A 21,993-nucleotide genomic window follows, 5' to 3' on the forward strand; every position below is an offset into this window, starting at 1 on the left:
CAGGAATCATGCTCAAGGCAAGATGGTAGTGTTGTCTGGGGCCCCAAGGGGCCCTGGGCTGTTGGGGCGGTGTGAACAGGGAGCCTTGGTGGGCTTTGTTGAAGCCAGCAGGCAGCTTTTCTCTGCTCCGCGGCAGGTAGGCTTCCCAGCCCCGAGTGGAGATGTGGAGGTGGCCCTCCAACGCTGCTGGCTCTTGGCAGGCCCCGGGCCACCTGCGCCCTCACAAGTGGCTCTATCGGGACAAAGCATCTTTACTTGTGACTTCAGCTTCCTTTTCCAAAGCTCTGATCCACTTACCAGAAGCCTTTCCAGTCTTGTCAAATGGAAAAGATTCCTCCCTGGCCCCAGGGGGAAACCTGTGCTCTCGAGCTTGCTCCTCTCCCAGGATGTCCAGGCACCCTCCCGTGTTCACACGCGTGCACACGTCTCCTGCGGGTCCTGTCCTGTGTCCTGCGTGCCTGAGTAGCCCCGGGGAGGCGCCGTGGGCCGCAGGCAGCTTGGCTTCCTGCCGCTGCTCAGCTCACAGGATTGTCGTAAACACACCTGGTGGTGGGACAGACAGCTGGAGCCGCCCCCAGCAGCCTCCCTCCTGTGCCCCGGCCCCCCAGCTGCACTCTCTCCCCCCCCAGCTCCCCTGAGCACGGAAGAAGCCTGCAGAAATCCTGCCAAGTCTGCATGTTCGTTTTTGTGTCATTGGCTTGTCTTTTTTACTGAGTAGCTGCATATTTTAAAGGAAGCCTGTTAATAGTTGTTTTAAGAGAATCATAACAGTACGTGTGAAGAGGGAAGTACTTTAATTTTATGATTCATCCGTATCTCTTAATTGAGGTTTATTTTTATAGACTGATTCTAACTATAAAGGAATATATTATTCGTTGTGGAAATTTGGAGAATGTAGCAAGGTATAAAACAGAAAGCAGGCACCTGGTGTAATTGCACCACTGCTGACATTTGGGTGTCCATCCTGCCAGGCTTCTCCTGGTGCGTGCATGTTCGTGCACATGCATGTGCCTGCATATATGCGTGCGCACACACACACACACACACACACACTCGTTATGTTGCACACAGATTTTTTTTTAAAGATTTTATTTATTTATTCATGAGAGACAGAGAGAGAGAGAGAGAAGCAGAGACACAGGCAGAGAGAAGCAGGCTCCATGCAGGGAGCCCAACATGGGACTCGATCCCCGGTCTCCAGGATCAGGCCCTGGGCTGAAGGCAGTGGTAAACCTCTGAGCCACCCGGGCTGCCCTCGCACGCAGTTTTTAAACAAAGCAGAATCCTGCTGTGTGTGTGGTTTATGTGCTGTTGTGAGCAGTGTAGACGATGCAGTTTCTTTTTTTTTTTCTTTTTTTTTTTTTTCTTTTTTGACGATGCAGTTTCTTAAAGCGAGTTCAGGGACCTATCAAGAGCTGTTTGTTATCCCTGTTCTGTTCCTGTGCCAACAGGTGGCAGGGACGACAGTGCCCCTCACTGCACTCTCTTCCATGCCTCTTCCTTCACCGTGCTCCCAGGGGGATGGTGTTTTGCATACTCTGTTTAGAGAGGTAACAGAACCCCCCAGTCATGTAGAATCTATAAAAACCAAACCCTCAAGGCCGGGCCTGGTCTGACACCTCCTTCTGCCCTGTGCAGTCCGTACAGACCCTCGCAGGCCCCCCGTGGACGGCTCCTCGTGGCTCACCTCATTTCCATCCTCTGTTTAAGTAGGACCTCTTCCTCTCCATGTTTCCTCTTCTTCCGTGGTGGTCAGACCACTAGCTCTGTGCCCCACGGGGGCTCGCCGTCGCCAGTGACAGCCACGTACAGCACCAGCATTTCCTGCAGGGTCCCCGTCCACCTGTCCACATGCTCGAACTCTTAGGACACAAGCCCAGATGTAGACCCCCTGCCCTTGATCCTCATGTGCAAACAGGGAAGCTGACATTCAGCATGGTGGCCCCGGCCCTGAGCATGCACCCTCCCCCGTGTGACCCACCCTTCACCCCGTCGGCACCAGGTCTGGAGCGTTAGTTTTGCCAAGGGGACAAGAGGCTCATTGCCTCTTCCAGGTGGGACACGTATGGAAGCAGCGAGCCCCTTTAGTTGGGAGTGAGCATGGCCCCAGGGGATGGTGCCCCAGGGGCCCTGCCACCTGCATGTCCTCCCAGACAGGCTTCTGTGCCTTGGTTTCTTTATCTGTAAAAGGAAAAGGTGGGGCCTGATGTTCTCTTCAGTTTCCCATTTTAACATTTCTAAGATTCCATTACTTAACACGATTCAATCAATTTTGCTATTAAACTGGGTAACGAGCTACAGTTTCTTTAACAAAAACTTGATACGATGGATTTTTCTTACTCATTTTCTCTAAGTGCTAACTTAAATCATTTGACAAAGAAAACTGAAGAAACATTTTGGATGTGAAATCCTGTCGCTCCTGCGAAATCAAGCACAGCATGGGTGCCTGTGAAGACCTGTCCTCTGAACATTCAGGCACCCGGTGGTGTCCACCACTGACCGCCAGCCTGTGTCTCCTTTTATCCCATGCTGCCCACCTGACTTGTTTCAGGCCTATACTGGAAGGAGCAAAAATTTTGTGACCATGTTGCTAATTTGTATTTCGGACTGTGAGACAGTAACAGTGCCCACCAGGAAGCATCTGTCCCCGTTTGTGCCATACATTCTCACTGTCCACCCACTCGTGTTGAGCTCACCTGCCTTCCATTCGAGGTTGTCTGGAGGGCTGTGACAGGCATCGGGCCTTCGTCCCATACCTGTCCCTGGGATGCATCTCCAGGAAGCACCTCCCCTGGGTCCTTTTTTTTTTTTTAAGATTATATTTCTTTATACATGAGAGACCCAGAGAGAGAGAGACACACACAGACAAGAGAAGCAGGCTCTCCTCGGGGAGCCCAGTGCGGGACTTGATCCCAGGACCCCGGGATCATGCCCTGGGCCAAAGGCAGACGCTCCACCGCTGAGCCCCCCAGGTGCCCTCTCCTGGGTCTTCATCCTGTCACCTGAGCACGGCTCCATCCACGAGCCCTGTGTGAGACTTTAGCCTGCAGAGGTCACTGGCCATGGTGGTTGGGGCAGGCAGATGCCTGGGGGTCTTTCGAGGACCTCTCCGGCTGAGTGCCCCCTCTGCCCTGGGCTCAGCACCAGCGGCTTGGCTCAGGGAGGTGTCGGTGGTGTCCCCGCTGCAGCCCCAAGCCAGCCCAGCTGCCCTGCGCCCGCCGGCCCTGGTGCCGGGCTGCCCACGTCTCGGGCGAGCTCTCTGGGGCAGCCGCGAGGGAGCCCTGGCGGGGCGGCGCGGGCTGCTCGGTGCCGGTGCGGGCTGCTCGGTGCCGGTGCCGAGTGCTTCGTGTGCGCGAGATGCTCACTGTCTCCCCCTCTCTGCCATTTCTCACCAGAACTCGCTGGTGCTCGAGATACCGCCTTTTCGCAATCAGAGAATAACCAGCCCCGTCCAAGTCAGTTTCTATGTCTGCAACGGGAAAAGAAAGAGGAGCCAGTACCAGCACTTCACCTACCTGCCTGCGAACGGTAACGCTCTCTTTCTAACTTTAAGTGAAAATGAACCGAGGGGGCACTTTTTCTAAAAGACGGAAATGCCGAGAGGCCGTCGCCACGAAGCAGAGTGGTTGTTCCGTTGTCTGCTTAAGCTGCATAGTCATCCTGTTAGCAAGACCCTGTCCTCAGTTTTCAAAGAAGTGAAGCTTCTGGTGTGTTTTCCTTCGTTACTGTTCTGGGCGGGGGCTGCATCTTGAGGTAATTACTGATCATTTTGCTGGCTGCTTGCAAATATAGAACTGCCCGGGGGGAGACAAAGGACAGCCCTCTGCGCTCAAAAGCTGAGGTGGTCTAGATGTGTGCTTAAATTCTCTAGATGTTTAAGGTGGAAAAGCAAATAGTCATAATTATTTTGCAGGTGCCTTTAGAAATAAACCCATGCTATTGAGCCTAAAGGCTGGTGCTTGATGTGGTCATTAACTAACATTAACGATTTCTGTGCTTGTGCTAATGTCCCACATCACATTCTTCTGTGAATAATTGCGTCTCCCGGTGACCATGAGGCTTTCAGGCCCAAGCACCTTTGACTCAATGGGAAACTGCCCTTCCTGAGATTATTCACACACTTGGAGGGTAGACGCTTAGAAAATCAGTTTGCCATTTCAGCTTAAAATGTTTCCTGGAAGAAAATACCGGCGTGTTTTTTCACCCCCTGAACCAGTAGAAAATAAATGTGCTACGCGTGGTCCTCAGAGCATTGCCTGGCACTCTGACTGGGGGCCCGGGGTGTGCGCTCAGAGGGGACGGCATCGCCTGTCATTCTGAACGGGATCGTGTCCTGTTGGCTCAGCTCTTGCCGACGGTCTTTGTACTGTAGGTCTAAGCACTTAAGGTATTCGAGTCATTTAAGAGGAAGTTAACATTACACTAAAAACTATTGCGAAAGCAGCCATGTTGCTTTCTTGGTAAAATCAGGATTCTCAGAAGGTTTCGTTTTCTCTACCCATAACGTGTCATTTACAAAACAGACTAGACGATAGAAAGCCCTGGAGCATCTGTGTCGACGTCAGCTAGAATTAACTGTTTCTTGGGCAAATGTTAGCTGTGCTTTTCAAGATTTGAATAATGTGATCTTGTTATAAAATGACCACATCACAAGGTGGACCCAGAATAGGACTGTGGAGTAGGAACGTGTGCCTGTGAGCAGCTCCACCAGAGCTGTTTGGTCTCAGATCTGTGACCCCGCTTGGGTTTGTGGGACTGCCTCGTGCAACCCAGCCCAGCTCGTCTGCTCTTGGACTAAGGTGCAGTACATCTTACAAGACAAAATATTTAGTTATTTTTGGAAAATGTAATGATTCTGTTCTAATTAAACTTCAATCATGGTTGACCAAAAGTTGAATGTTTTAAAGAAAACTAAGCTTTATAAGAAAAATTACTTTTTAAACCAGTCCAGAAAGTATGTCTCACGTTGATGTTTTCTGCAGTCCCTGCTCTGAGAATAGCACACCCTCCAGTGTCAGTGGGAGAGGGCCTGGCCTGTGACCTCCATGCCTCTCTTACAGGTGGGGACACTGAGCCCCCAAGGATGTTGTTATTAAGATAATGGGGTGCCCAGGGCTGTGTGTATGCCATCCAGTGTCCACCCTGCATTGGGAATCACGTCCTGCAGGCTCACCCTACACGGGCCTGACTGCCCTGCTCTCTGCCCCGGGACCCCATCACCACTCTCTTCACCCATCTGGGACCCCATGATCCCATTACCATGCTTTCCACCCACCTGGGACCCTGTAACCCCATCACCACCCTCCCCACCCACTGGGGACCCCATCACCATACCCCCACCTACCCAGGGACCCTGTCACCATGCCCTCCACCTGCCCTGGGACCCGGGGACCCCGTCATCATGCCCTCCACCCACCCTAGGACCCTGTCACCACACCCCCCACCCACCTGGGACCCTATGACCCCGTCACCATGCCCCTCACCCACCCTGGGACTCCATGACCCCATCACCATGTCCCCCACCTGCCGGGGACCCTGTCACCACCCTCTCGACCTGCCTGGGACGCCGTGACCCCATTAGCATGTCCCCCACCTGCCCCGTGACCCCATCACCATGCCCCCCACCTGCCTGGGGACCCCCTCACCACCCTCTCTACCCTCCCTGGCACCCTGGCACCACGCTGCCCTCTGCCCAGCTTTTCACACCCTTGCTCTAAAGCACCTCTGCACCTCTCTCTGTAGCCAGTGCTCCACAGACACAGTCTGTCCTTCCGGTAGTGGCCAGTCCATCTGTGGGCTGCGTACATGCCTGCCGTTCTGGGAGCCTGTCTCCATCAGCTTTCAGTGTCCCTCCACACTTCTGCCCTGGAAATGTGCTGCAGCACCTGGGAAACCAAAGCATCCACGCCGCCGGCCCCTGGGAGCTCGCCGGTCCCGAGTCTGGCCCACCCAGCCCACGCACCACTAGCCTATAAGCTCCCAGGAGCAGGGGCCTCGGCCAGCGTCTGACTTCACGGGTAAATCGCAGGGGCTCCCCTTGTGTGGTTTTAAAAATAAATAAGAGAATGAATGCAAAACTAGAGCTTGTGTGTCTGGTGTTCAGTACAGCATTTCCGTCGCCGTGCATGCTCGACGGCCACCCAGGCATGAGCACACACTCAGACCTGGCTCTTAGCGCCCGTGTGTTAGCATCTTGGTGCGCTGCCAAGAGAGTGTCCCCTGTGTGTGCTCGGCTGACCTCCCCCGCTCACACCAGACCGTCTGTGCGGAGTCAGAGCACGTGCGCTGTGTAGATGGGGGTTGGGCCCTGGGCTGGCCAGCATCAGCCGCCTTCCGAGCTGTTTCTGGTTGCTGCCCCTGTGTGGAGACCTGGCTTGTGAGGTGCTGGTTTCCTCAGGCACCTGCTGCTACATGGCTGGGAGCCCAGCATGGCCCCAGCTCCACTGCCGCCAGGTTCTCTGAGAGGTCAGTGGATGTGCTGTTGAAACGTGCGAGGCTTAGGAAGTAAGTCCACTTAAACTCTACCTGTAACATTCATTTTCACGTACAAACACGTAAAATCAAGAGCCATTTTAGGTTTTCCATCAAAATTAGGTGTGGGTGCAGACGGGGGCGTGGCAACTCTCCTCACAGTGCCAGTGCCCCCAGGAAGGCCACCTCACACAGACGCGGGACCCTTGCCACCCCAGCGTGGCCCTAGGGAGTGCCGATGTCAGAAGTGAGAGGACCAGAGTGTTTGTTGCTAGGGGCACGTGGGCCCGTGTCACCCTCCTGTCGCCTTCCCTGCTCTGGTCACGTGGGCAGACGGACCTCAGCTTCTGGAGATGATGCCCGCCTCACCCTCCACACGTACCACCCACCGCCTGAGGGGCCTCTGCTCTCAGGGTCACTGTCCAGGGTTGGCCTGGCCAAGGGGCCAGGAGGCTGGGTGTGGGGGCCCAGGATGGTGCGGCTCCCTCAGCCTGGGGGTTGGCCCAGCGTCTGATGGGGACCAAACAGAGTGCCCTGCCCACTTGGTGCCCTCGGCAGCCACTGAAGGCCATAGAGGAAAGCTGTTCCGGAAGACGCCGGAGCGGCACACATGGATAGAGAGCTCTTGTTGCTGCTGGGTTACCACAGTTTTCCTTTGTGCCTAAATGCAGTCGTCAAAAAGGAGAACATCCTGCATCTGCATGTCCGGTCGGGCTGCATGGGCTGTGGGCGCCCTGGTGCCGACTGGAGGGCCGGCCTGCCGCAGGAACACGGGCGCCCACTCGAGTGGGTGGTGGCCCCGGGGCCTGGGGGTAGAGCATCCACCTGCTCTGGCTCCGCATGTCACTTTCCCCGCAGCTGCCCGGGCCGGTGACCAGCAGATCAGAGGCTCAGACAGGAGGGAACACTGCATTCCAGGTAGGGCCGCATGGTTAGGTTCCAAACACCATGTCTTCAGAATGAAAAAGTAACCCACGGTGAGTGATCAGGTCTTGGCGGGCACGTCTTTGTGTCTTGGGTGCTCTGGGTCAGGTTCCCAGAAGTGCCTGTGATGGACCGGGGTCCCGCCCATGGGTGCCAACCGCTGAGCCCGGGAGGGTCCTGGAGCTCCATCAGGGTCAGCCAGAGTTGGCTTTGAGGACACACCTTGGTTGGAGGTCCCTGGGTGGCTGAAACTCCCTGCCTAACTTCCGTGCACAGGACACGTGGTCCTGATGGTCACAGCCGACGACCCCTCCCCGTGGGCGACCCTCACCAAATTGTCTCAGGGCTGTGGGCAGGGAAGTGCCTCACCGCGGGGAAGACAGTGCCCGGGAGGCCGGGCCTGTGGGCTGGGATGGGGCTGAGGGCTGGGGGAGCACTGTCGGACAAGCACCAAGCGCTCACAGCACTGGCAGGCTCCTGAGCCAGCAGCCAATGGAGGACATGCTGAGACCTTGAGAGGTGGAAGGACGGGTTTGCATCACTGAGTCTAGAAACGGGAGTGTCCCCGGAATCGGGGCCTCAGGCCTGGCAGCCGGCACAGAACCCTCTGAGCGGCAGGTTCCAGGGCCAGGCTACCCTGGGCTGGCCGGGTTGGTGGAGGGATCTCACCCATCGGCCCGGAGGACTGGTCTGTGCAGCGTGCCCTGGGTCTGCCTTCTCCTTAGGGCTTCCCAGACATTTGCATTAAAGTTTAATCCCAAGTGATGACCGCTGCAAAATCAGTACAGGTGCTGAGTAGTGGGCCCATCAGGAGACACTTCAGGGACCCTTGCAACACTCCTACCAGGCTGGGTGCCCTCACACAGGCTCCTCTGGTTGCGGCCTGGGCGCTGAACCTGTGGATAAGGAAGCGAGCTGGACTGCGAGCAAAGCCCACAGAGGCCACAGCTTCTGGGGCGTGGTGTCCTCCCAAAGAGGGTTGGAAGCTGCGTAAACACGTGGTCCTTGGGCCCAAGACCCTGCCCAGCGAGTGCTCTTGCCTCACCTGATGGGCTGTGGAGGCACCGCCCACAGAGCCAAGAAATGGGGGCCCCGGGGGCCCCAGGCTGAGACCGCCCCCAGCCCCACATGCTGGGAAGGCTGGAGCTGCACCTGTCACAGAAGACCAGAGGTTCCAGACACAGCAGATGATGCAAGTTTCTGACCCACAGACATGGAGGGTCAGGTCAGCCAAGGGGGTGTCCATCCTGGGGACTCCCACCCACCCTTCTTGGATGCCCTTCTAAAAAAGGCAAAACAGAATTGACATGGCGGGCAAGAGGCAGGCAGGGGTACTGGACAGGTGGAAGATGGCCCCGGGCCTCCTGGGAGCTGCCCCCAGGCCCGCAGAACCTCCTGTGACCGGGCCCCAGACCAGGGTCTGGGGGTAGAGCATCTGCCCCTGTGGTCAGTGGCACAGCTGGTCCCCACGGCTGTTCTAGAATGTTCTCCCAGAGTCCACTCAGCTATGCAATGACCATAACACAAGCATGTGCATTGGCACCTGGAGCAGGGCCAGGCATGGAGCAGGTGAGCACTGTCAAGTGAGGCACTTTGACCTTCCTCCTCATTAGAGCCTCACATGGCCTGCGTGAGGCTGTTTCTGTTAAGTCCTGTTCCTACTGAGTGTCTTGGTATCTCAGCCAGAAAACAGGTGACCAACGTCTTAATACTCCTTTCACATCTTCAGCCTGAGGTGTAGAGGTGAGGGGGCTGGCTCTTCCCAGCCCGGGAGCTAGGCAGGAGTGAGTCTCCAGAGCCCAGGAGGAGCCACAGGGGCTCGGAACTGTCCCCTAGCTGGGGACACTGGCCAGCTGCCCCGACGGTTCCCACATTAGCTCCTCATGCCATGTCTGCCACCCTGGTATGCATGTGGCCAGCCCTTGGGTATGGACCTCGGGGGTGACAGGCCCCAGGGCTCAGAGGCAGGAGAAGCAGAGGAGTGTCTCCCTCCAAGCTGCCCAATGCCTGTACACCCCGACCCTGGTGTCCCGAGCGCGGTGGAGAGGATTTGAACTTGGAGCAGAGCCGACGGTGGGACGAGGAGCCTGCGCCTGAGAGGCCGGCCCTGCAGGGAGTGTGCTGGGGGACGCTGGGGGCCGGCGGGGTGGCCAGGGCGGGGAGACCGGGGGCGTGCATGCAGAAGGTGGCAGAGTGACGCGGATGGCATCCTGTCCTCGGGAGCCTGGTCCCACCAGCTGTCCAGGAGGTGTGTCCCTGGGCTTGAGTCCCCGCCCTCGCGGCAGCTGCTCAGCCACCCAACACCAGAACCAGGAATGCATCCCCTTCAAGGCGGTTTTGGCAGCCATGCGCAGCCCGTCCTGCCCGGCGGCACTGAGCCCACTTGGGTTGTGGCTCTGCACACATGGGAACCCAGAGGAGGGGGGGCCAGTGCCGCAGGCTGGGGAACCCTCTGCCGCTCGGTCCTCGCCCATGTCCGGGGGGCCAGGACTCATCCTGGGACTGTCCACACCCCTGCGACCATGGAACCATATCTCGCTGGAAACTTGGCTTTTCCTATAGATGCCAATTAAGCTGCATGGGAAAGACGGGAGCACGTCCCTCAAGAACGCGAGGTGGGACCCCAGCCCCTCGGCACCCCCAGCCCCGGCCAGCCCTGGATTTCACTCTGGGCTCTGGATGTGGAGAGACCATGGTCCTCGCCCCTCAGGGCTGCCATTTCAAGTGGTTGCAGTTACGACTTTTCCCTTCTCCTTGTCTAGGAAAGGCGTGCCCCGGAGTCACTGTTGTGGGTGTTTATGTTGATGGTAAAACTGGGGCATTAATGTCATGCAACAAACAGAAAACAATCTGCACTTTGTTCTCTGGGGTTTAGAACAAAAACCCTTTTGTCCAAGACTGTGCAGAGTATCTGGGAAGAGCTAGTGTGTGCGGGGAGATGGTGGCCGGGCAGCACTGCCACCTGGGGTGTTAAGGTCGGTGGCCCGGGAGTCATCGCACATGAAGGGGAATCTGTCAAGACGTCTGTTGGCCATGCTTGGCCCTGGAGGCTGGACGTCCAAGGGCTTAGGGCCAGCGGGGTGCATCTGGGAAAGGGCCCTTTGAGGCAGCAGTGAACAGGGGGCACTTCAGCCCCTGAGCATGGCTGCTCTTATGGACCCCTTGAGGTCAGCTGCGTAGATGTTAGTCTGTCTTAGAGAGACGGGCCCCTGGGGTTGTGACCGCATGGCAGGGCAGCGAGCGGTCCCTGCAGGACGCAGGCCCCCAGGCAGAGCGCTTGGGTCCCCGAGGTCCAGATTCTTCCCCAGACGCAGCTGCAGCCCATCCACTTGTGGGAGGCTGCTCGTGGAAGGAGTATTTTAAAGAAAAGACAGGGTGGAAACGTGTTTTCTGTTTGTGCAGTTTTATAGCTAGAGAACTTTAGGCGCCTTGTGTGCTCCTTGGTTAACAGGAACCTGGGCCCCCTCTCATTGGCATTTTGAGGTCCAGGCCTCACAGGACAGCTTGCATTTTGTGTGCACTGAGGGCCATCACGGAGAGAAGAGCAGGATGCGTGAGGTGCTGGGGCTGGTGGGACCCAGGCCCAGACATCCCATCACTAACAGGAAGGTTTGTCTTAACTCACCTTGGGCCTTGAGCCTCCCCTGGGCTGGGGTCTGGCCCAAACAGGACATGTGCATCGAAGTGCTTGACGTCGCCCTTCAGCGAGAAGATAAGCTGTGTCTGATGATGGGCAGGACACATGAGGTTGTAGGGGGATGGACGGGGTGAGAGGGGACGGCATCCCCCTAGGTGCTTGGGCTCAGCCATCATGTGCGTCCGTGACTATCTGTCTGAATGCTCCCTGGCAGGATTCCCATCACGTTGCTCTGGCCACCTGTGGGAACTGGCCCTGGCCACTGCCATCTTCATCCAGGCGAGTCCTGGGGGCTAAGGCCCAGTTCGGAACCAAAGCCCCGACCCCACCTCTCTATCTTGCTACAGGCTAAGGCCATATCTCATAAGGCAGGCCTCTGGGTGGCTCTGTCCTGCTTACCTGCTAAAATAGCCAGTGGTGGCTGTTCACCACCTGCGGGGCGTCCCTGGGTGAGAGGCGGCTGCCACCTGAGGCCTGGCCCCTGGGGAGCCCCTGCACCTGGCCGGGTATATGTGCCCTGCACTGGATTACGAGGGATGTGGGAACCGGATGGGTGGGGCGGCCACGGCTGGGGGCCCCAAACCCCAGAGCAGGACACACGGGACCATCTGTGTGATGCTTGGCAGCACGGCCCAGACCTGCGGACCCCAGGTCTGCATCCTGGAGCTTGGACACCTCCAGCGGGGTGGCCAGGAGTCTAGTCCATGCAACTGGGAAAAGCGGCGGGTGCTGCCATGAGCCCCCCTGACCTCAGCAGTGGCTCCAGGACGGGGGGCAGGTGGCCAGAGCTGGGGGATGGGACGTGAGTGTCTAAAGGCTAGGACTGTGCCCTTGGGGGCAGACAGCTGCTGGCAGGGCTTGGGTGGGGCGGGTCCAGGGGCAGGCGTGTCGGCTATGGGGTCCCTGCTCTTGGGGCAGCTGCCCACTGACCGTTGACAGGGCACTTGGCTCTGGGAGCCCAGGGGACATCTGCCATGTGCTCCACACGCTGTCGCCATCATGCAGCCTGGTCTGAGCATGAGCTGTTCCAGGTGCAAACACCAGCGTGGTGCAGGGGCACCCCACATCCTCCATGAGAACAGGCTTTGTAAGCAGCAGCCATGCTCAACATCAGCATTAATCTTTCACACACTTGCATGCTGTAATAAATCTGGATTATAAACGCACCGCTGGCGCAGCGGCGTGCTCTGCTGTCACCACCCCTCCTACCCCAGCAGCGAGGTGCATGGCCAGGCGGAAACCAGACATTGCGTCACACCAAGCGCCAGGCCTGGAAGGAAGCTGCTCTCGGCCGTGGACGAGGCCCAGCCAGCAGCTCTGCAGTGCCCGCGGCCCCCGCTCAGGACGTGGCCTTTTTCTTCCCTCACTAATAGGGAACAGGAGGCACCTCCTCACTGGCTCTGATTTACAGACACCAAGTTCCTTTCCTTTGAAATCCACACGAGTCGTGCAGTGTAGATGCTGCTGTTGGGGCCTGTGAGCTTCTCTGGCGCTGTTGCCCAGGCCATCCCACGGCCCCGGGGCTCCCGTGTCTGGGCCCTTGGCCTGCAGTCAGCCGGCTCCGGGTCCTCGGGGTCTCTGTTCAGAGAAGGCCCAGCGCAGCGGTACGGGGATGGTGTTGGCCCTGCGGCGTCCCCCATGCCATCGGAGTGACACGTGTCCTGGGTACCCCCTCGCCGTGGTGAGGTGGGCCACAGAGGCCGGCGAGACTGCACCGCAGAGATTCCTGAACGGGTCACAGGGAGCCTGGTGACGTGGGAGTTAATGCCGGTCGTAAAGGACATCGCCATAGGGGCACACTCGAGCAGGCAACGCCAGCCTACTGCTGCCACCAAGGGCAAGCGGCTGGGCCCCTGACACGCCCCTGGGGCCACTGCTTCTGGCCATGTGCTCGCTCTACACCCCATGTGACATAGCAGGTCAGTCCTGCTCACTGGTATGTCCCAACTATGTGGGGCTGTACCGCTCTACAGCGTGACACAGACAGGTGGGAGTTTTTAAAGAGCTCGGGGGACACCTTAGGAGAGAGACAAGCTGGCCCCCACGCCTGCCTGGCTGGAGCTCCAGTGTGGTGAGCAGAGACCCCATGGGGCTTTCAGTTTAATCTGCCAGATGTGTGTGTATGTTCCTCAGATGACGAGGTCTGAGAACGACCAAACTCATTTAGAACTTAACCATCGCCGTTCCGTTCGCCAGAGCATCACCCTACATCTTTGACCAGAGTACCCATGGGGCCAGGGCTCCTTGGAGAGGACACGAGGGCCCGTTGGCCTCATGGGGGCTGCTGTCCCCTCCACCATTTCTGGAGACAGACCGGACGGTCCCAGTTGGGGAATGCTGTCGCCCTGGTGGGAGGCACCTCTCGCCACCGTCTAGATGCAACTGTCAGATGAGCAGGGTCTTGGGCTGTTCGGGTCATGTGGGGGCCCCCCCAGTCCCACCTGGTGGAGCTGCTCAGGTAGGCTGCCTGGGCCGGGCATGTGCCCTCCACTGGGGCCTGGAGTCACTGTGGCCTCCCCAAGGAGCAAGACAGGCTCTTTGGGTGGCCCAGAGCGTGCATAGTGGACGCTCGCACGGCAGTAAGATGCCAGTGCGGATGGCCCTTGTCAGGCCCTTTTCTGCCACCGGCAGCTCGTGTCTGCAGACAACCCCTGCTGGGGCTCATCCTAGCCTACACCCTGACCCCCAGCCCACAGAGAGAGAAAAAACCCCTTTCTCAGCGAAGGCACCTGAGTGGTGTGAGTGCAGCAGCCCCTCCTGACAGTTCACAGGCAGCGTGGGGGCCACGCAATGTAGACGGGCCCAGCACCCCACCTACCTGCTTCAGAGACTGCCTGGTGCCCTGCAGCTCCCCTGGGGCTCACCTGCCCCCAGAAGGCAAAGCAAAGGGGGAGGATCCTGTGGGGAGAGAAAGCCCAGGTGCTGGGACGAGGCGCGACATGGAAGGAAGCAAACTCCAGGAAGCTGCTGGCCACACGTGTGGATGCCACCCCCGAGCTGCCCGTTCGTCACCGCTCACGGCTATTGGTGGATCTCAGAATGTAGACGTGCTTTGCTTTATTTAAGGTGGAGCTGGGGCCACCCATAGGCCCCCCGGCCACCTTGCCTCTGTCTGTACCCCCAGAGGAGGTAGAAGCAGGGGTGGAAGGTCTGGAGCCCACCGCTTACCCATGATACTTCCAGGGGCAGCACAGCAGCCTGGTGCGGCCCCAGGTGTGCAACTTCTACACGCAGATGAGCAGACAGGCCTGGAGTGCACGGGGCCGGGGGAGACCCCGAGGACACAGCGGGTCCTGTGGAAGCCCCACAGCTCGCCGGCCATTCCTGACCGACACTCCCTCCCAGGTGGAGGCTGCTGTCCAGGCCTGGTGACATCGGACAGGCCCCTGTGCCTCGGTCTGCCAGGCAGCCCCTCTCCCAGGGAGGGAGGGATGGGAGGACGGCCCTGAGCTGCATAGGGACTGCGTGGCCAGGGCCGTCTGTCATTGCTGTGTGGCTCCTCCATGAGGAGCGGACCCAACAGAAATGTCCTGGGTGGGCAAGTGTTCCCCTAACGTCCAGGGCTTCCCCCACCCTGGTCACCGCGTACTTACTGCTTCCCTCACTTCCCACTTCCCTTGGGCTTTAGGGACGCGTCCGTGCTGTCCCCATGCGTGTTCAAGATCCCCGAACGTGCAGACGTGTATCAGATGGGGCGTCAGTAGCAGGGGGAACGCGGTCGCACGTCCAAGTGCACATTTTTGCTTTGATTACTACAAATCCACAGGCCCTGGGGTCCCGAGCCTCTACTGCCGTTTGCAAATGGATTTTTATAGCACATTAGTGCTGGGGGGGATTCCAACAAAAACAGTGTTCTCAGTATTAGAACCAGCTGCAGCTTCCTGGAGACGGTGACTCACGCCCTCCCCTTAATTGGGTGGGAGAACCAGGCGGAGACGCGGGGACTCAGTCAAGATGCGGTTTGTTTTCCAAGGGTGCCCTAGGCTGCCCGCCCCATCTATCACACCCATGCGCAGCCCGTGTTTACCCAACGTCTCTGCTTCTTGCAGCTCCAACCATAAAAACAGAGCCCACCGATGATTATGAGCCCGCTCTGCCCTGTGGACCAGCGAGCCAGGGCCTGAGCCCGCTCCCCAAGTCGTGCTACAGCCAGCAGCTGGCCATGCCGCCTGACCCGGGCTCCTGCCTGGTGCCCGGCTTCCCACCCTGTCCACAGAGGAGCACCGTGGTGTCGCTACCGCCCAGCGCCGGCCCGAAGATGCATGACCTCTCTTCCACCACCTACAGCAAGGGCATGGCCAGCCCCGGCCACGGGCACCTTGGACTTCAGCGACCAGCTGGAGGGCTCCTCGCTGCGCAGGAGACACCGACACCTGCGGGCGTGCACGCCGGGCCCCCGCAGCAGCCCCCGCCCGCCCTGCTGCGACCACAGGTGAGTGCACAGCTGAGCAGCCACTGTCCCCTGGGCCGCCGGCCAGCTCTCTGTCCTGACAGCCCCTCCTCCTCACCACCGTCCGGTCCCCAAGAGCCGACCTGTTTGCAGTCCTGCAGCCCCACCCGCCCATCTGAGATGGGCCCGCAGCAGCACCGACTGCCGAAGGCTCCGAAGAGCGAGTCTGCAGCCCCCCGGCCTGTGCCGCCGCCCGAGGTGCGTGAGGACAGTAATCATAGTCTGGCCCCCATTCCCGTAACGGTCAAGCGAGAGCCTCAGGAGCTGGACCAGCTGTACCTGGACGACGGTAAGTGCCCGCAGCCTGAGGCGAACACTCAGCCTGGTGCCGTGTCTTCGAGCGTAGCAAGGAGGGGTGTGCGCGTTAGCCACCAGGCAGAGGAGCGTGCGTGACGTGTGTGAGGCACATCCTGCAGCCCCTGGGGGCATTACCGCCAGCTGGTGGCCTGCTGTGTGGCCCACTCCTTGGCCAGGAGTCCCATGGCGCCAAAGCTGTGCCAAGTGTTGCCCCACACAAGCCAACTGGTTGTAGCAGCAGAGGCCGCCCAGCAGTGGCACGTGGTTCTGGGTCCCACTCTCTCGTTTCTGGGCGTCGTAACAGCTTCATGGATCAGGAAAAGGATTTGTAAAGAGGGCTTAGCTGAATGTGGGTAACATTTCCCCCCAGGCAGTGGTGCTCCCATCAGGCACCCCGGGGAAGGCAGGAACCTCACAGTCGAGCATGAGCAGTCAGGATGGTGTGGAAGGAGATCCTCTCGGTTCACCTGCAGGGCTGGGGCCAACCCCCCAGTGCTGAGCTGTGTCAGCCATCAGTGGAAGACACCCTGTTGCTCCTTCCTTTGGGATGCGGTACCGCCTAGAGCCACATGGGGGGTGTGGGCCTCTGGCGCTTTGCTCCCCTGACCACTGGGCATCAGCCATGGGAACAGAGGCCCCGTGCGCTGCCCAGGGTGCCGGTCTGGTCCGGGGCCTCGTAGGCTCTGTGTGGATGGTGGCAGGTGCCAGGCGCCCGTCGGGGGTGCTTCCTGGCTCCTCAGGTGGAAGCTTTTCCGGGGCCAGATGTCCACCTTGCCGGCCACTGAGCTCAGTGGGGCTGAGAGCCAGGACAGCACTGGCACATGCCCCCACTCCCCACTGCCTCCTCTCGCTGTTTTCCTTGAAAGTGATGTCCAAACACAAAAGGCTTGCTTCTCCCAGCATAGCGGGCTTCGTTGAGGTCATGTGTCTGCGGTGTGAGTCTGCAAGTATCCACAGCCCTGATGCTGCTGGGAGTCCTTGCTCCTGCAGCTATCGTTCCAGGGTGAGCAGCCGTGTGGGCACCGGGTGGCCAGGGCACACATGATGGCCTCGGCCCAGGGCCCAGGCGGACCAGGCTCCCAGACTGCAGGGACCAGCCACCCCACGCTTCTCCGTCCTGAACTTGAGGCCGCAAGCTCTGGGGGATCTTTGTTCCATAGATGCTTCACCCTTGAGCCTGGAGGTGTCCTCGTGGTGTGTGCTGCCCTGGGCAGGCTGGCAGGCACACCCCCAGGACCCAGCGGCTTCTTCCTTTAGGACCATGCTCCGAGTGCACCGCTGACCTCAGCAGCCCCAGGACGTGGCTGGGTCCCCATGGGACTCCCTTCTGTTCCCTGCTCCCCACCTGGCTCATGGGTGCTCAGCTTCATCTCAGGACGTGGTGGCGTGGCCAGGAGCGAGTGCTTGCCCCAGCCCTGGTCCTGGTGCTGCTCTCAAGTGCAAGTCACCAGGTCTGCTGGTCCGTTGTGAAAAGAGGCAGCCTTGTTGGGGTCAGGAATGGGGTGGGGACTGTCCAGGCGGTGAGTGATGGTGGCGTCCTGTCCCGGGGGGCCCACAGGTCTCTGGGCGCCCCGCACCAGAGGTGACCTGTGTGGGCACTGGATTTGGTCAGGAGGGCCAAGCCAAGGGGGATGGTCCCCCGCAGCCATTCTGTCCACAGGGCACTGGCCACCCGCCCTGCAGCATGGACTCTTGTCCAAGGGGGTGAAGCACCCCAGTGCTGGCTGGGGGGCCTGGGCTCTGGGGTCACCTCCCTGCTGGTCCCTGGCTGCGACTCCTTCAGCAGTACCTGCCCTGCCACCTGCCACCCAGTCCTAGCACTCCCACCTCAGACGTCATCAACACCCACTTTCACTGCTGCTTCCCCCCCCCCCCAGGGTACCACACTGAGACCCACTTTGTAAGATCACTTTCTGACCCATCTCCGTGTCTTCCTCTGCCTTGGTCTCCCTGGGAGCACATCACTCCGTCACCTCCTGCCCCAAGCCTCAGCCCCTGCCCCCAACAGCAGGTGCCTCCCAGCCACACCTATGGTCCTGGGACCTGCTGAGGCTGCCTGTTGGGTTCCCTCTGCCTCCTCCTGGGGCTGGGATCATAGGCCGTTACTTCCAAGGATGCCACGTAACCCCAGGCTAGCTATAAGCAAAGCTTTTTAGCTTCAGCTCAGGGGAGCATTCGCAGGAGGTGTTTACCATTGTTTATCTGTTTTGTTTTTTGGTCAGAACACAATCATGGCTGAGGCAACTGCAGAGAAAGCAGATGACATGTTGATGTAGCTTGCGCATGTCTCCTGAGCTCACGCCCACACATGCTCCTCAGTGGTGCTCAGGCAAAGCACGAGCCCTCGAGGAATAAGTGCTGACCCTGGACCCCTTATGGAAGTGGCCCTAGCGTATCCCCCTGGGTTCCTTCCAGAGCCACTGTAGGTGGATGGCCCACGATGCCCTCCCAACACACCCCCCGGAGCGGCCTTCCCGAGGCTGAGGGTGGCCAGAGAGGAGCATGCCTTGCGCTCCAGGGACATAGCCTCATGCTAGTTCCGGCTTCCCTGTAGCACGTGCCAGCTTAGGCCAGGGTTAGCCATGCCCACCCCGGAGGCAGCTGCAGAAAGCCGAGGGGCCGGGGCTTCCCCCCTGGTCTGGGCGGGTGTCCACCATTAGGGAAGTCACAGGAATGTCCATGGGTCTGTCTGGGCAGCTGGAGACCCCGAGTCCACAGGCAGTGAGAACACAGAATGGGCTCGGCTGTTTCTTACAGTTACAGGAATGGGAAAGCACCGTGTCCTCTGAGAGGGCAGTGACTCTGCTGAGCTCGGCACCCCGGGGCCTAGGACCCACCCTCTCCTTGGAGCAAAGGTTGTCTGTGGCAGGACACACTGGGCCAGAGTGTGGGCCCCTGAGCCCCTCCTCACCCAAATTCCCAGGGAATTTTTGGGCTGGCACCCTTTGGACAGGGCTGATGGGAAGGGCTCATGGGTTTCATGGAGGGAAGGCTGTACCTTGGGACGCTCTTGGACGGCCTGTAGGACTTGACTGGGCACCAGCAATCCCATCCTTTCCTAGCCCCTGTGCTAACGGTCCGCGTGATCTAACCACCAGAGCAGGCCCGGGGCAGCGTGGGGAGGGAGGTGGGCCTGTGCCTGAGACCGTGCTGAGCCTTCCTAGTGCTGGGCCCCTGCCACCTGGCTCAGCTCTAGAGCAGCGTGCTTGTGCTTTGGAGTCATGGCATCTCACCGCCATTGCACGTCTCGCCAGCCCTCTCATGCTCCTCACCTGCCCTGCTTGCTTGTGACCACAGTGAGCTCGGGGAGACATGTCCAGTGTGCGCTGTGTGTACTTCCGTCCTGTGTCTTTGGAGGACAAGAGGCAGTGTGGGACGAAGGCGTCGGGACCCCTCCAGGACATAGGTCTTCCCTCTAGGTCTCCAGTGTGAATTGGTGCCTGGAAATGGAAACAGCAGCAGAAATCTAAGTTAGAAAATAAGACGCTGTGGATTTGAAGTGGCCTTGACGTGAAAGGTGACGTGAAACACGTAACCTTCCACACGCCGCTCGGCAGGCAGAGGCGGGAGGCACGGGCAGCTCGGGTCAGGGGCATGCACCCACTTCCTGGAAAGACCAGTGATGGAACAGCCTGGTGGCAATGAAGCCTTCTCGGGCACATGGGCTCTGCGGGTTCCCCATGTCTGGGCACGCCGGGCTCACAAGTGGCTCCCCAGCAGTTGTGTAGAGGGACGCAGGGCAGTCAGTGGAGGGCCAGCCCCCGTGGTGACAGATTAGGTAACAGGGAGCACGCAGAGACACTCACCTGGCCTTTCCCTGCAAACCAGCAGAGTTTTCTGGAACATTTCTATCTGCCCGATGGGAGCCACAGCTGTCAGTAACTTCTGACCTTTATGTATTTATGCCAAGGGTTTGCTTACCACCTCCATCCAAACCACCATTCAGAAGTCATTGATGGGCGGGTTGGTTCCATTCTGGTGTTTTGTTTTCCAGGATGTAGGATGAAAAAAGGCAGGAATAGGGTGTTCTGTCCAGAGGCAGGGAGCTGGGCATTTGGGGCACGTAAATGGTTGTCAGGCTGCTTCACACTTGGAACTGTCCCCTCACATACGCGTGCTCTGCTCAGTGACCCACTGGAACATGGACGAGCTCGCACTTCCCAGTTTTCTGTTTATCTTAAGGAAAAACGTAGGCATAGGAGAGCTTGCCTGAAGATGAATCCCAACTTCTTTTTTTTTTTTTTTAATTTCTCAGTTGTCATTACTTTCAGGTTTTGTTTCCAAAGCATCTGGCCCATAAATAAGCTTCAATTGTAACTTATTCTTTGGCCCAACAATATTCTTAAGACTTAAGCTCTCAGTTCAGACTTCTCAATCATGGTGGAACCACAAGGGTACATTTTTAAAAGATTTGTTTTATGGGCCCCATGTTATTTATAATGCAGATTTTAAAACATGCCATGAAAGCTCTCAGTGACCAATGTCTCTGTACGACTTCCGAGGCACCCATGTACAGAGAGAGCTGCACTCTGTGGAGGCCCTACTCTTCTGGGACTGGGTTGTCCTTTGATTCACTCACGTGTAAATGTGGGCAGTTCACACGTGTACACACATGATTGCTTGTGTGTCGTGGGGCTTATCGCAGAGCGTTTGCAGGAACGGTATCTAACCATGTCTGGGCACACGAGGTTTATCCCAGTGTTCACGGGGGGACCCACACAGAGTAACCGTTCTGCAGAAACGGAGCACCTCCTTTGAGCTTTGCAAGTGACGCTCGCGAGGCATTGGAGCACCTATGCTTCAGCCACTGTTGTTGCCTCGACCGCCCTGCAGACTCTGCCACAATCAGCCCTTTCAGCCCCGGCCAGGAGTGCTCAGGTTTCCAGAAGTCTCGATGTCATTAAAACAACAAGCAGGTGGACCAGGCGGCCAGGATCGTGTCTGCCTGAGTCTGGGCCATGAGTCCTCCACTCTGCTCTGCCTCATGCCTGAGCCCAGCCGCCCTGGGAGAAAACAAAATCTTTCCTCATGGAAAGTTTTACTGAGCTGGCCTGGCGCCCAAGGCTGGGGCCTTCCCTGTTCCTAATGATGCTGGAAAAAGTCTGTATCACAGTGATCAAACACGCAGAGCTGTTAATGTTGTGAACGGCGGCTACTGCGTGATGGATAGGTGAATTCAGCCATGCGAATAACTCATCAGGGTCAGTCCTTAACACACTTGCATGTCCACTTGGGAGTCTCAAGGCATAAAAATTACACTACCCGCCACCCAGAGACGGGCTGCTGTCGGCGCAGTGGGCCGCAGGCGCTGCATGGGTTCTCTGGAGACCCTGTGGAAGGGTGTTCCCCTGGCTCCGGGCCTGAGGCTGCTCTCTGTGGAAGCAAGCCTCTGCTCACTCGCTAGGTGACAGGCCCCGAGGGACCGCGGCAGGCTTCTGTGTGCACCTCGCTGAGACATCAGTCTGCATGCAAGGACACAAGAGCTTCCAGGGACAGTGTGCTTCTCGGGGTCGGACAGAGAGACAAACATTTGGCTCAGATATTTTAGTCTTTGTCTACATGAACCTGAGTGTGACCCAGAAACCAACAGAGGTTAGTGTGACTGGTGTAGACCGGGACCAAGCCCTGTGTCTCTACTGTCTCTCAAGAGGAGCATACTTCCCTTGGAAAACCTATTGCTGCTGACCCCCAGGATGGCAGTGGTTAGGAGGCTGGCCCTTCATGGAGGAAGAAGGGGCCAGGAGCAGTGACTCTGACAGGGCTGCTGAGTAAGGCTCTCGATAAATAGGGTGCAGGTATCCCAGCACCGCTGCCAGCACCCAGCCCTGTAACCTGCCAGGCTGTGACGCTGGAGCATCTGCTGTTCTTCCTATAGGCAGCAGAGTGAGGAGGAGGAGGGGACCCTTAAGTTTATGGGATGTTGAAGCATCAGTGTCTGCAAGGCTCTGGGTGCTCGTCTTCATTCTTACCTGGTGTAGACGTTAACAATGAGCATGAAATGCTTTGCTTTGAATTACACTGTATTTCCAATCAAGCATCGTTCTAAAGCCTGATTATTATCTGTGTACTTGGAGGGGAATCAGTGACACTGCGTTCAGGTGCTGTTAACCTTCTGCCCACCCACCCCCATCATATGCCTTAGTTTGTTTCCCTTTTATTATTAATTTGAGAGAAATAAATAAAGTCATAGAAGAAAGGCGGAGGGAAGAGCCTG

At 58.2% G+C, this 21,993-nt stretch overlaps 1 protein-coding gene across 8 annotated transcripts in view; it reads left to right on the top strand.

Moving 5' to 3' along the window:
* Nucleotides 1–21,993, top strand: part of NFATC1 (nuclear factor of activated T cells 1) — a 96,679-nt gene that overhangs the window by 54,116 nt on the left and 20,570 nt on the right. For 2 of the 8 annotated variants that reach the window (XM_072758144.1, XM_025997776.2), the window contains exons 8-10: nucleotides 3,396–3,528; nucleotides 15,082–15,464; nucleotides 15,576–15,771. In XM_072758144.1, the coding sequence (XP_072614245.1) occupies nucleotides 3,396–3,528; nucleotides 15,082–15,464; nucleotides 15,576–15,771 (712 nt within the window). Of the gene's footprint in view, nucleotides 1–3,395; nucleotides 3,529–4,982; nucleotides 5,061–5,742; nucleotides 6,083–15,081; nucleotides 15,465–15,575; nucleotides 15,772–21,993 lie in introns of those variants that run through there. The other 6 variants (XM_072758146.1, XM_072758147.1, XM_072758145.1 and 3 more) reach the window with 3 other exon arrangements.

The sequence above is a fragment of the Vulpes vulpes genome, chromosome 5, assembly GCF_048418805.1.
Source record: "Vulpes vulpes isolate BD-2025 chromosome 5, VulVul3, whole genome shotgun sequence".
In the NCBI taxonomy this organism is placed as follows: Eukaryota; Metazoa; Chordata; class Mammalia; order Carnivora; family Canidae; genus Vulpes; species Vulpes vulpes.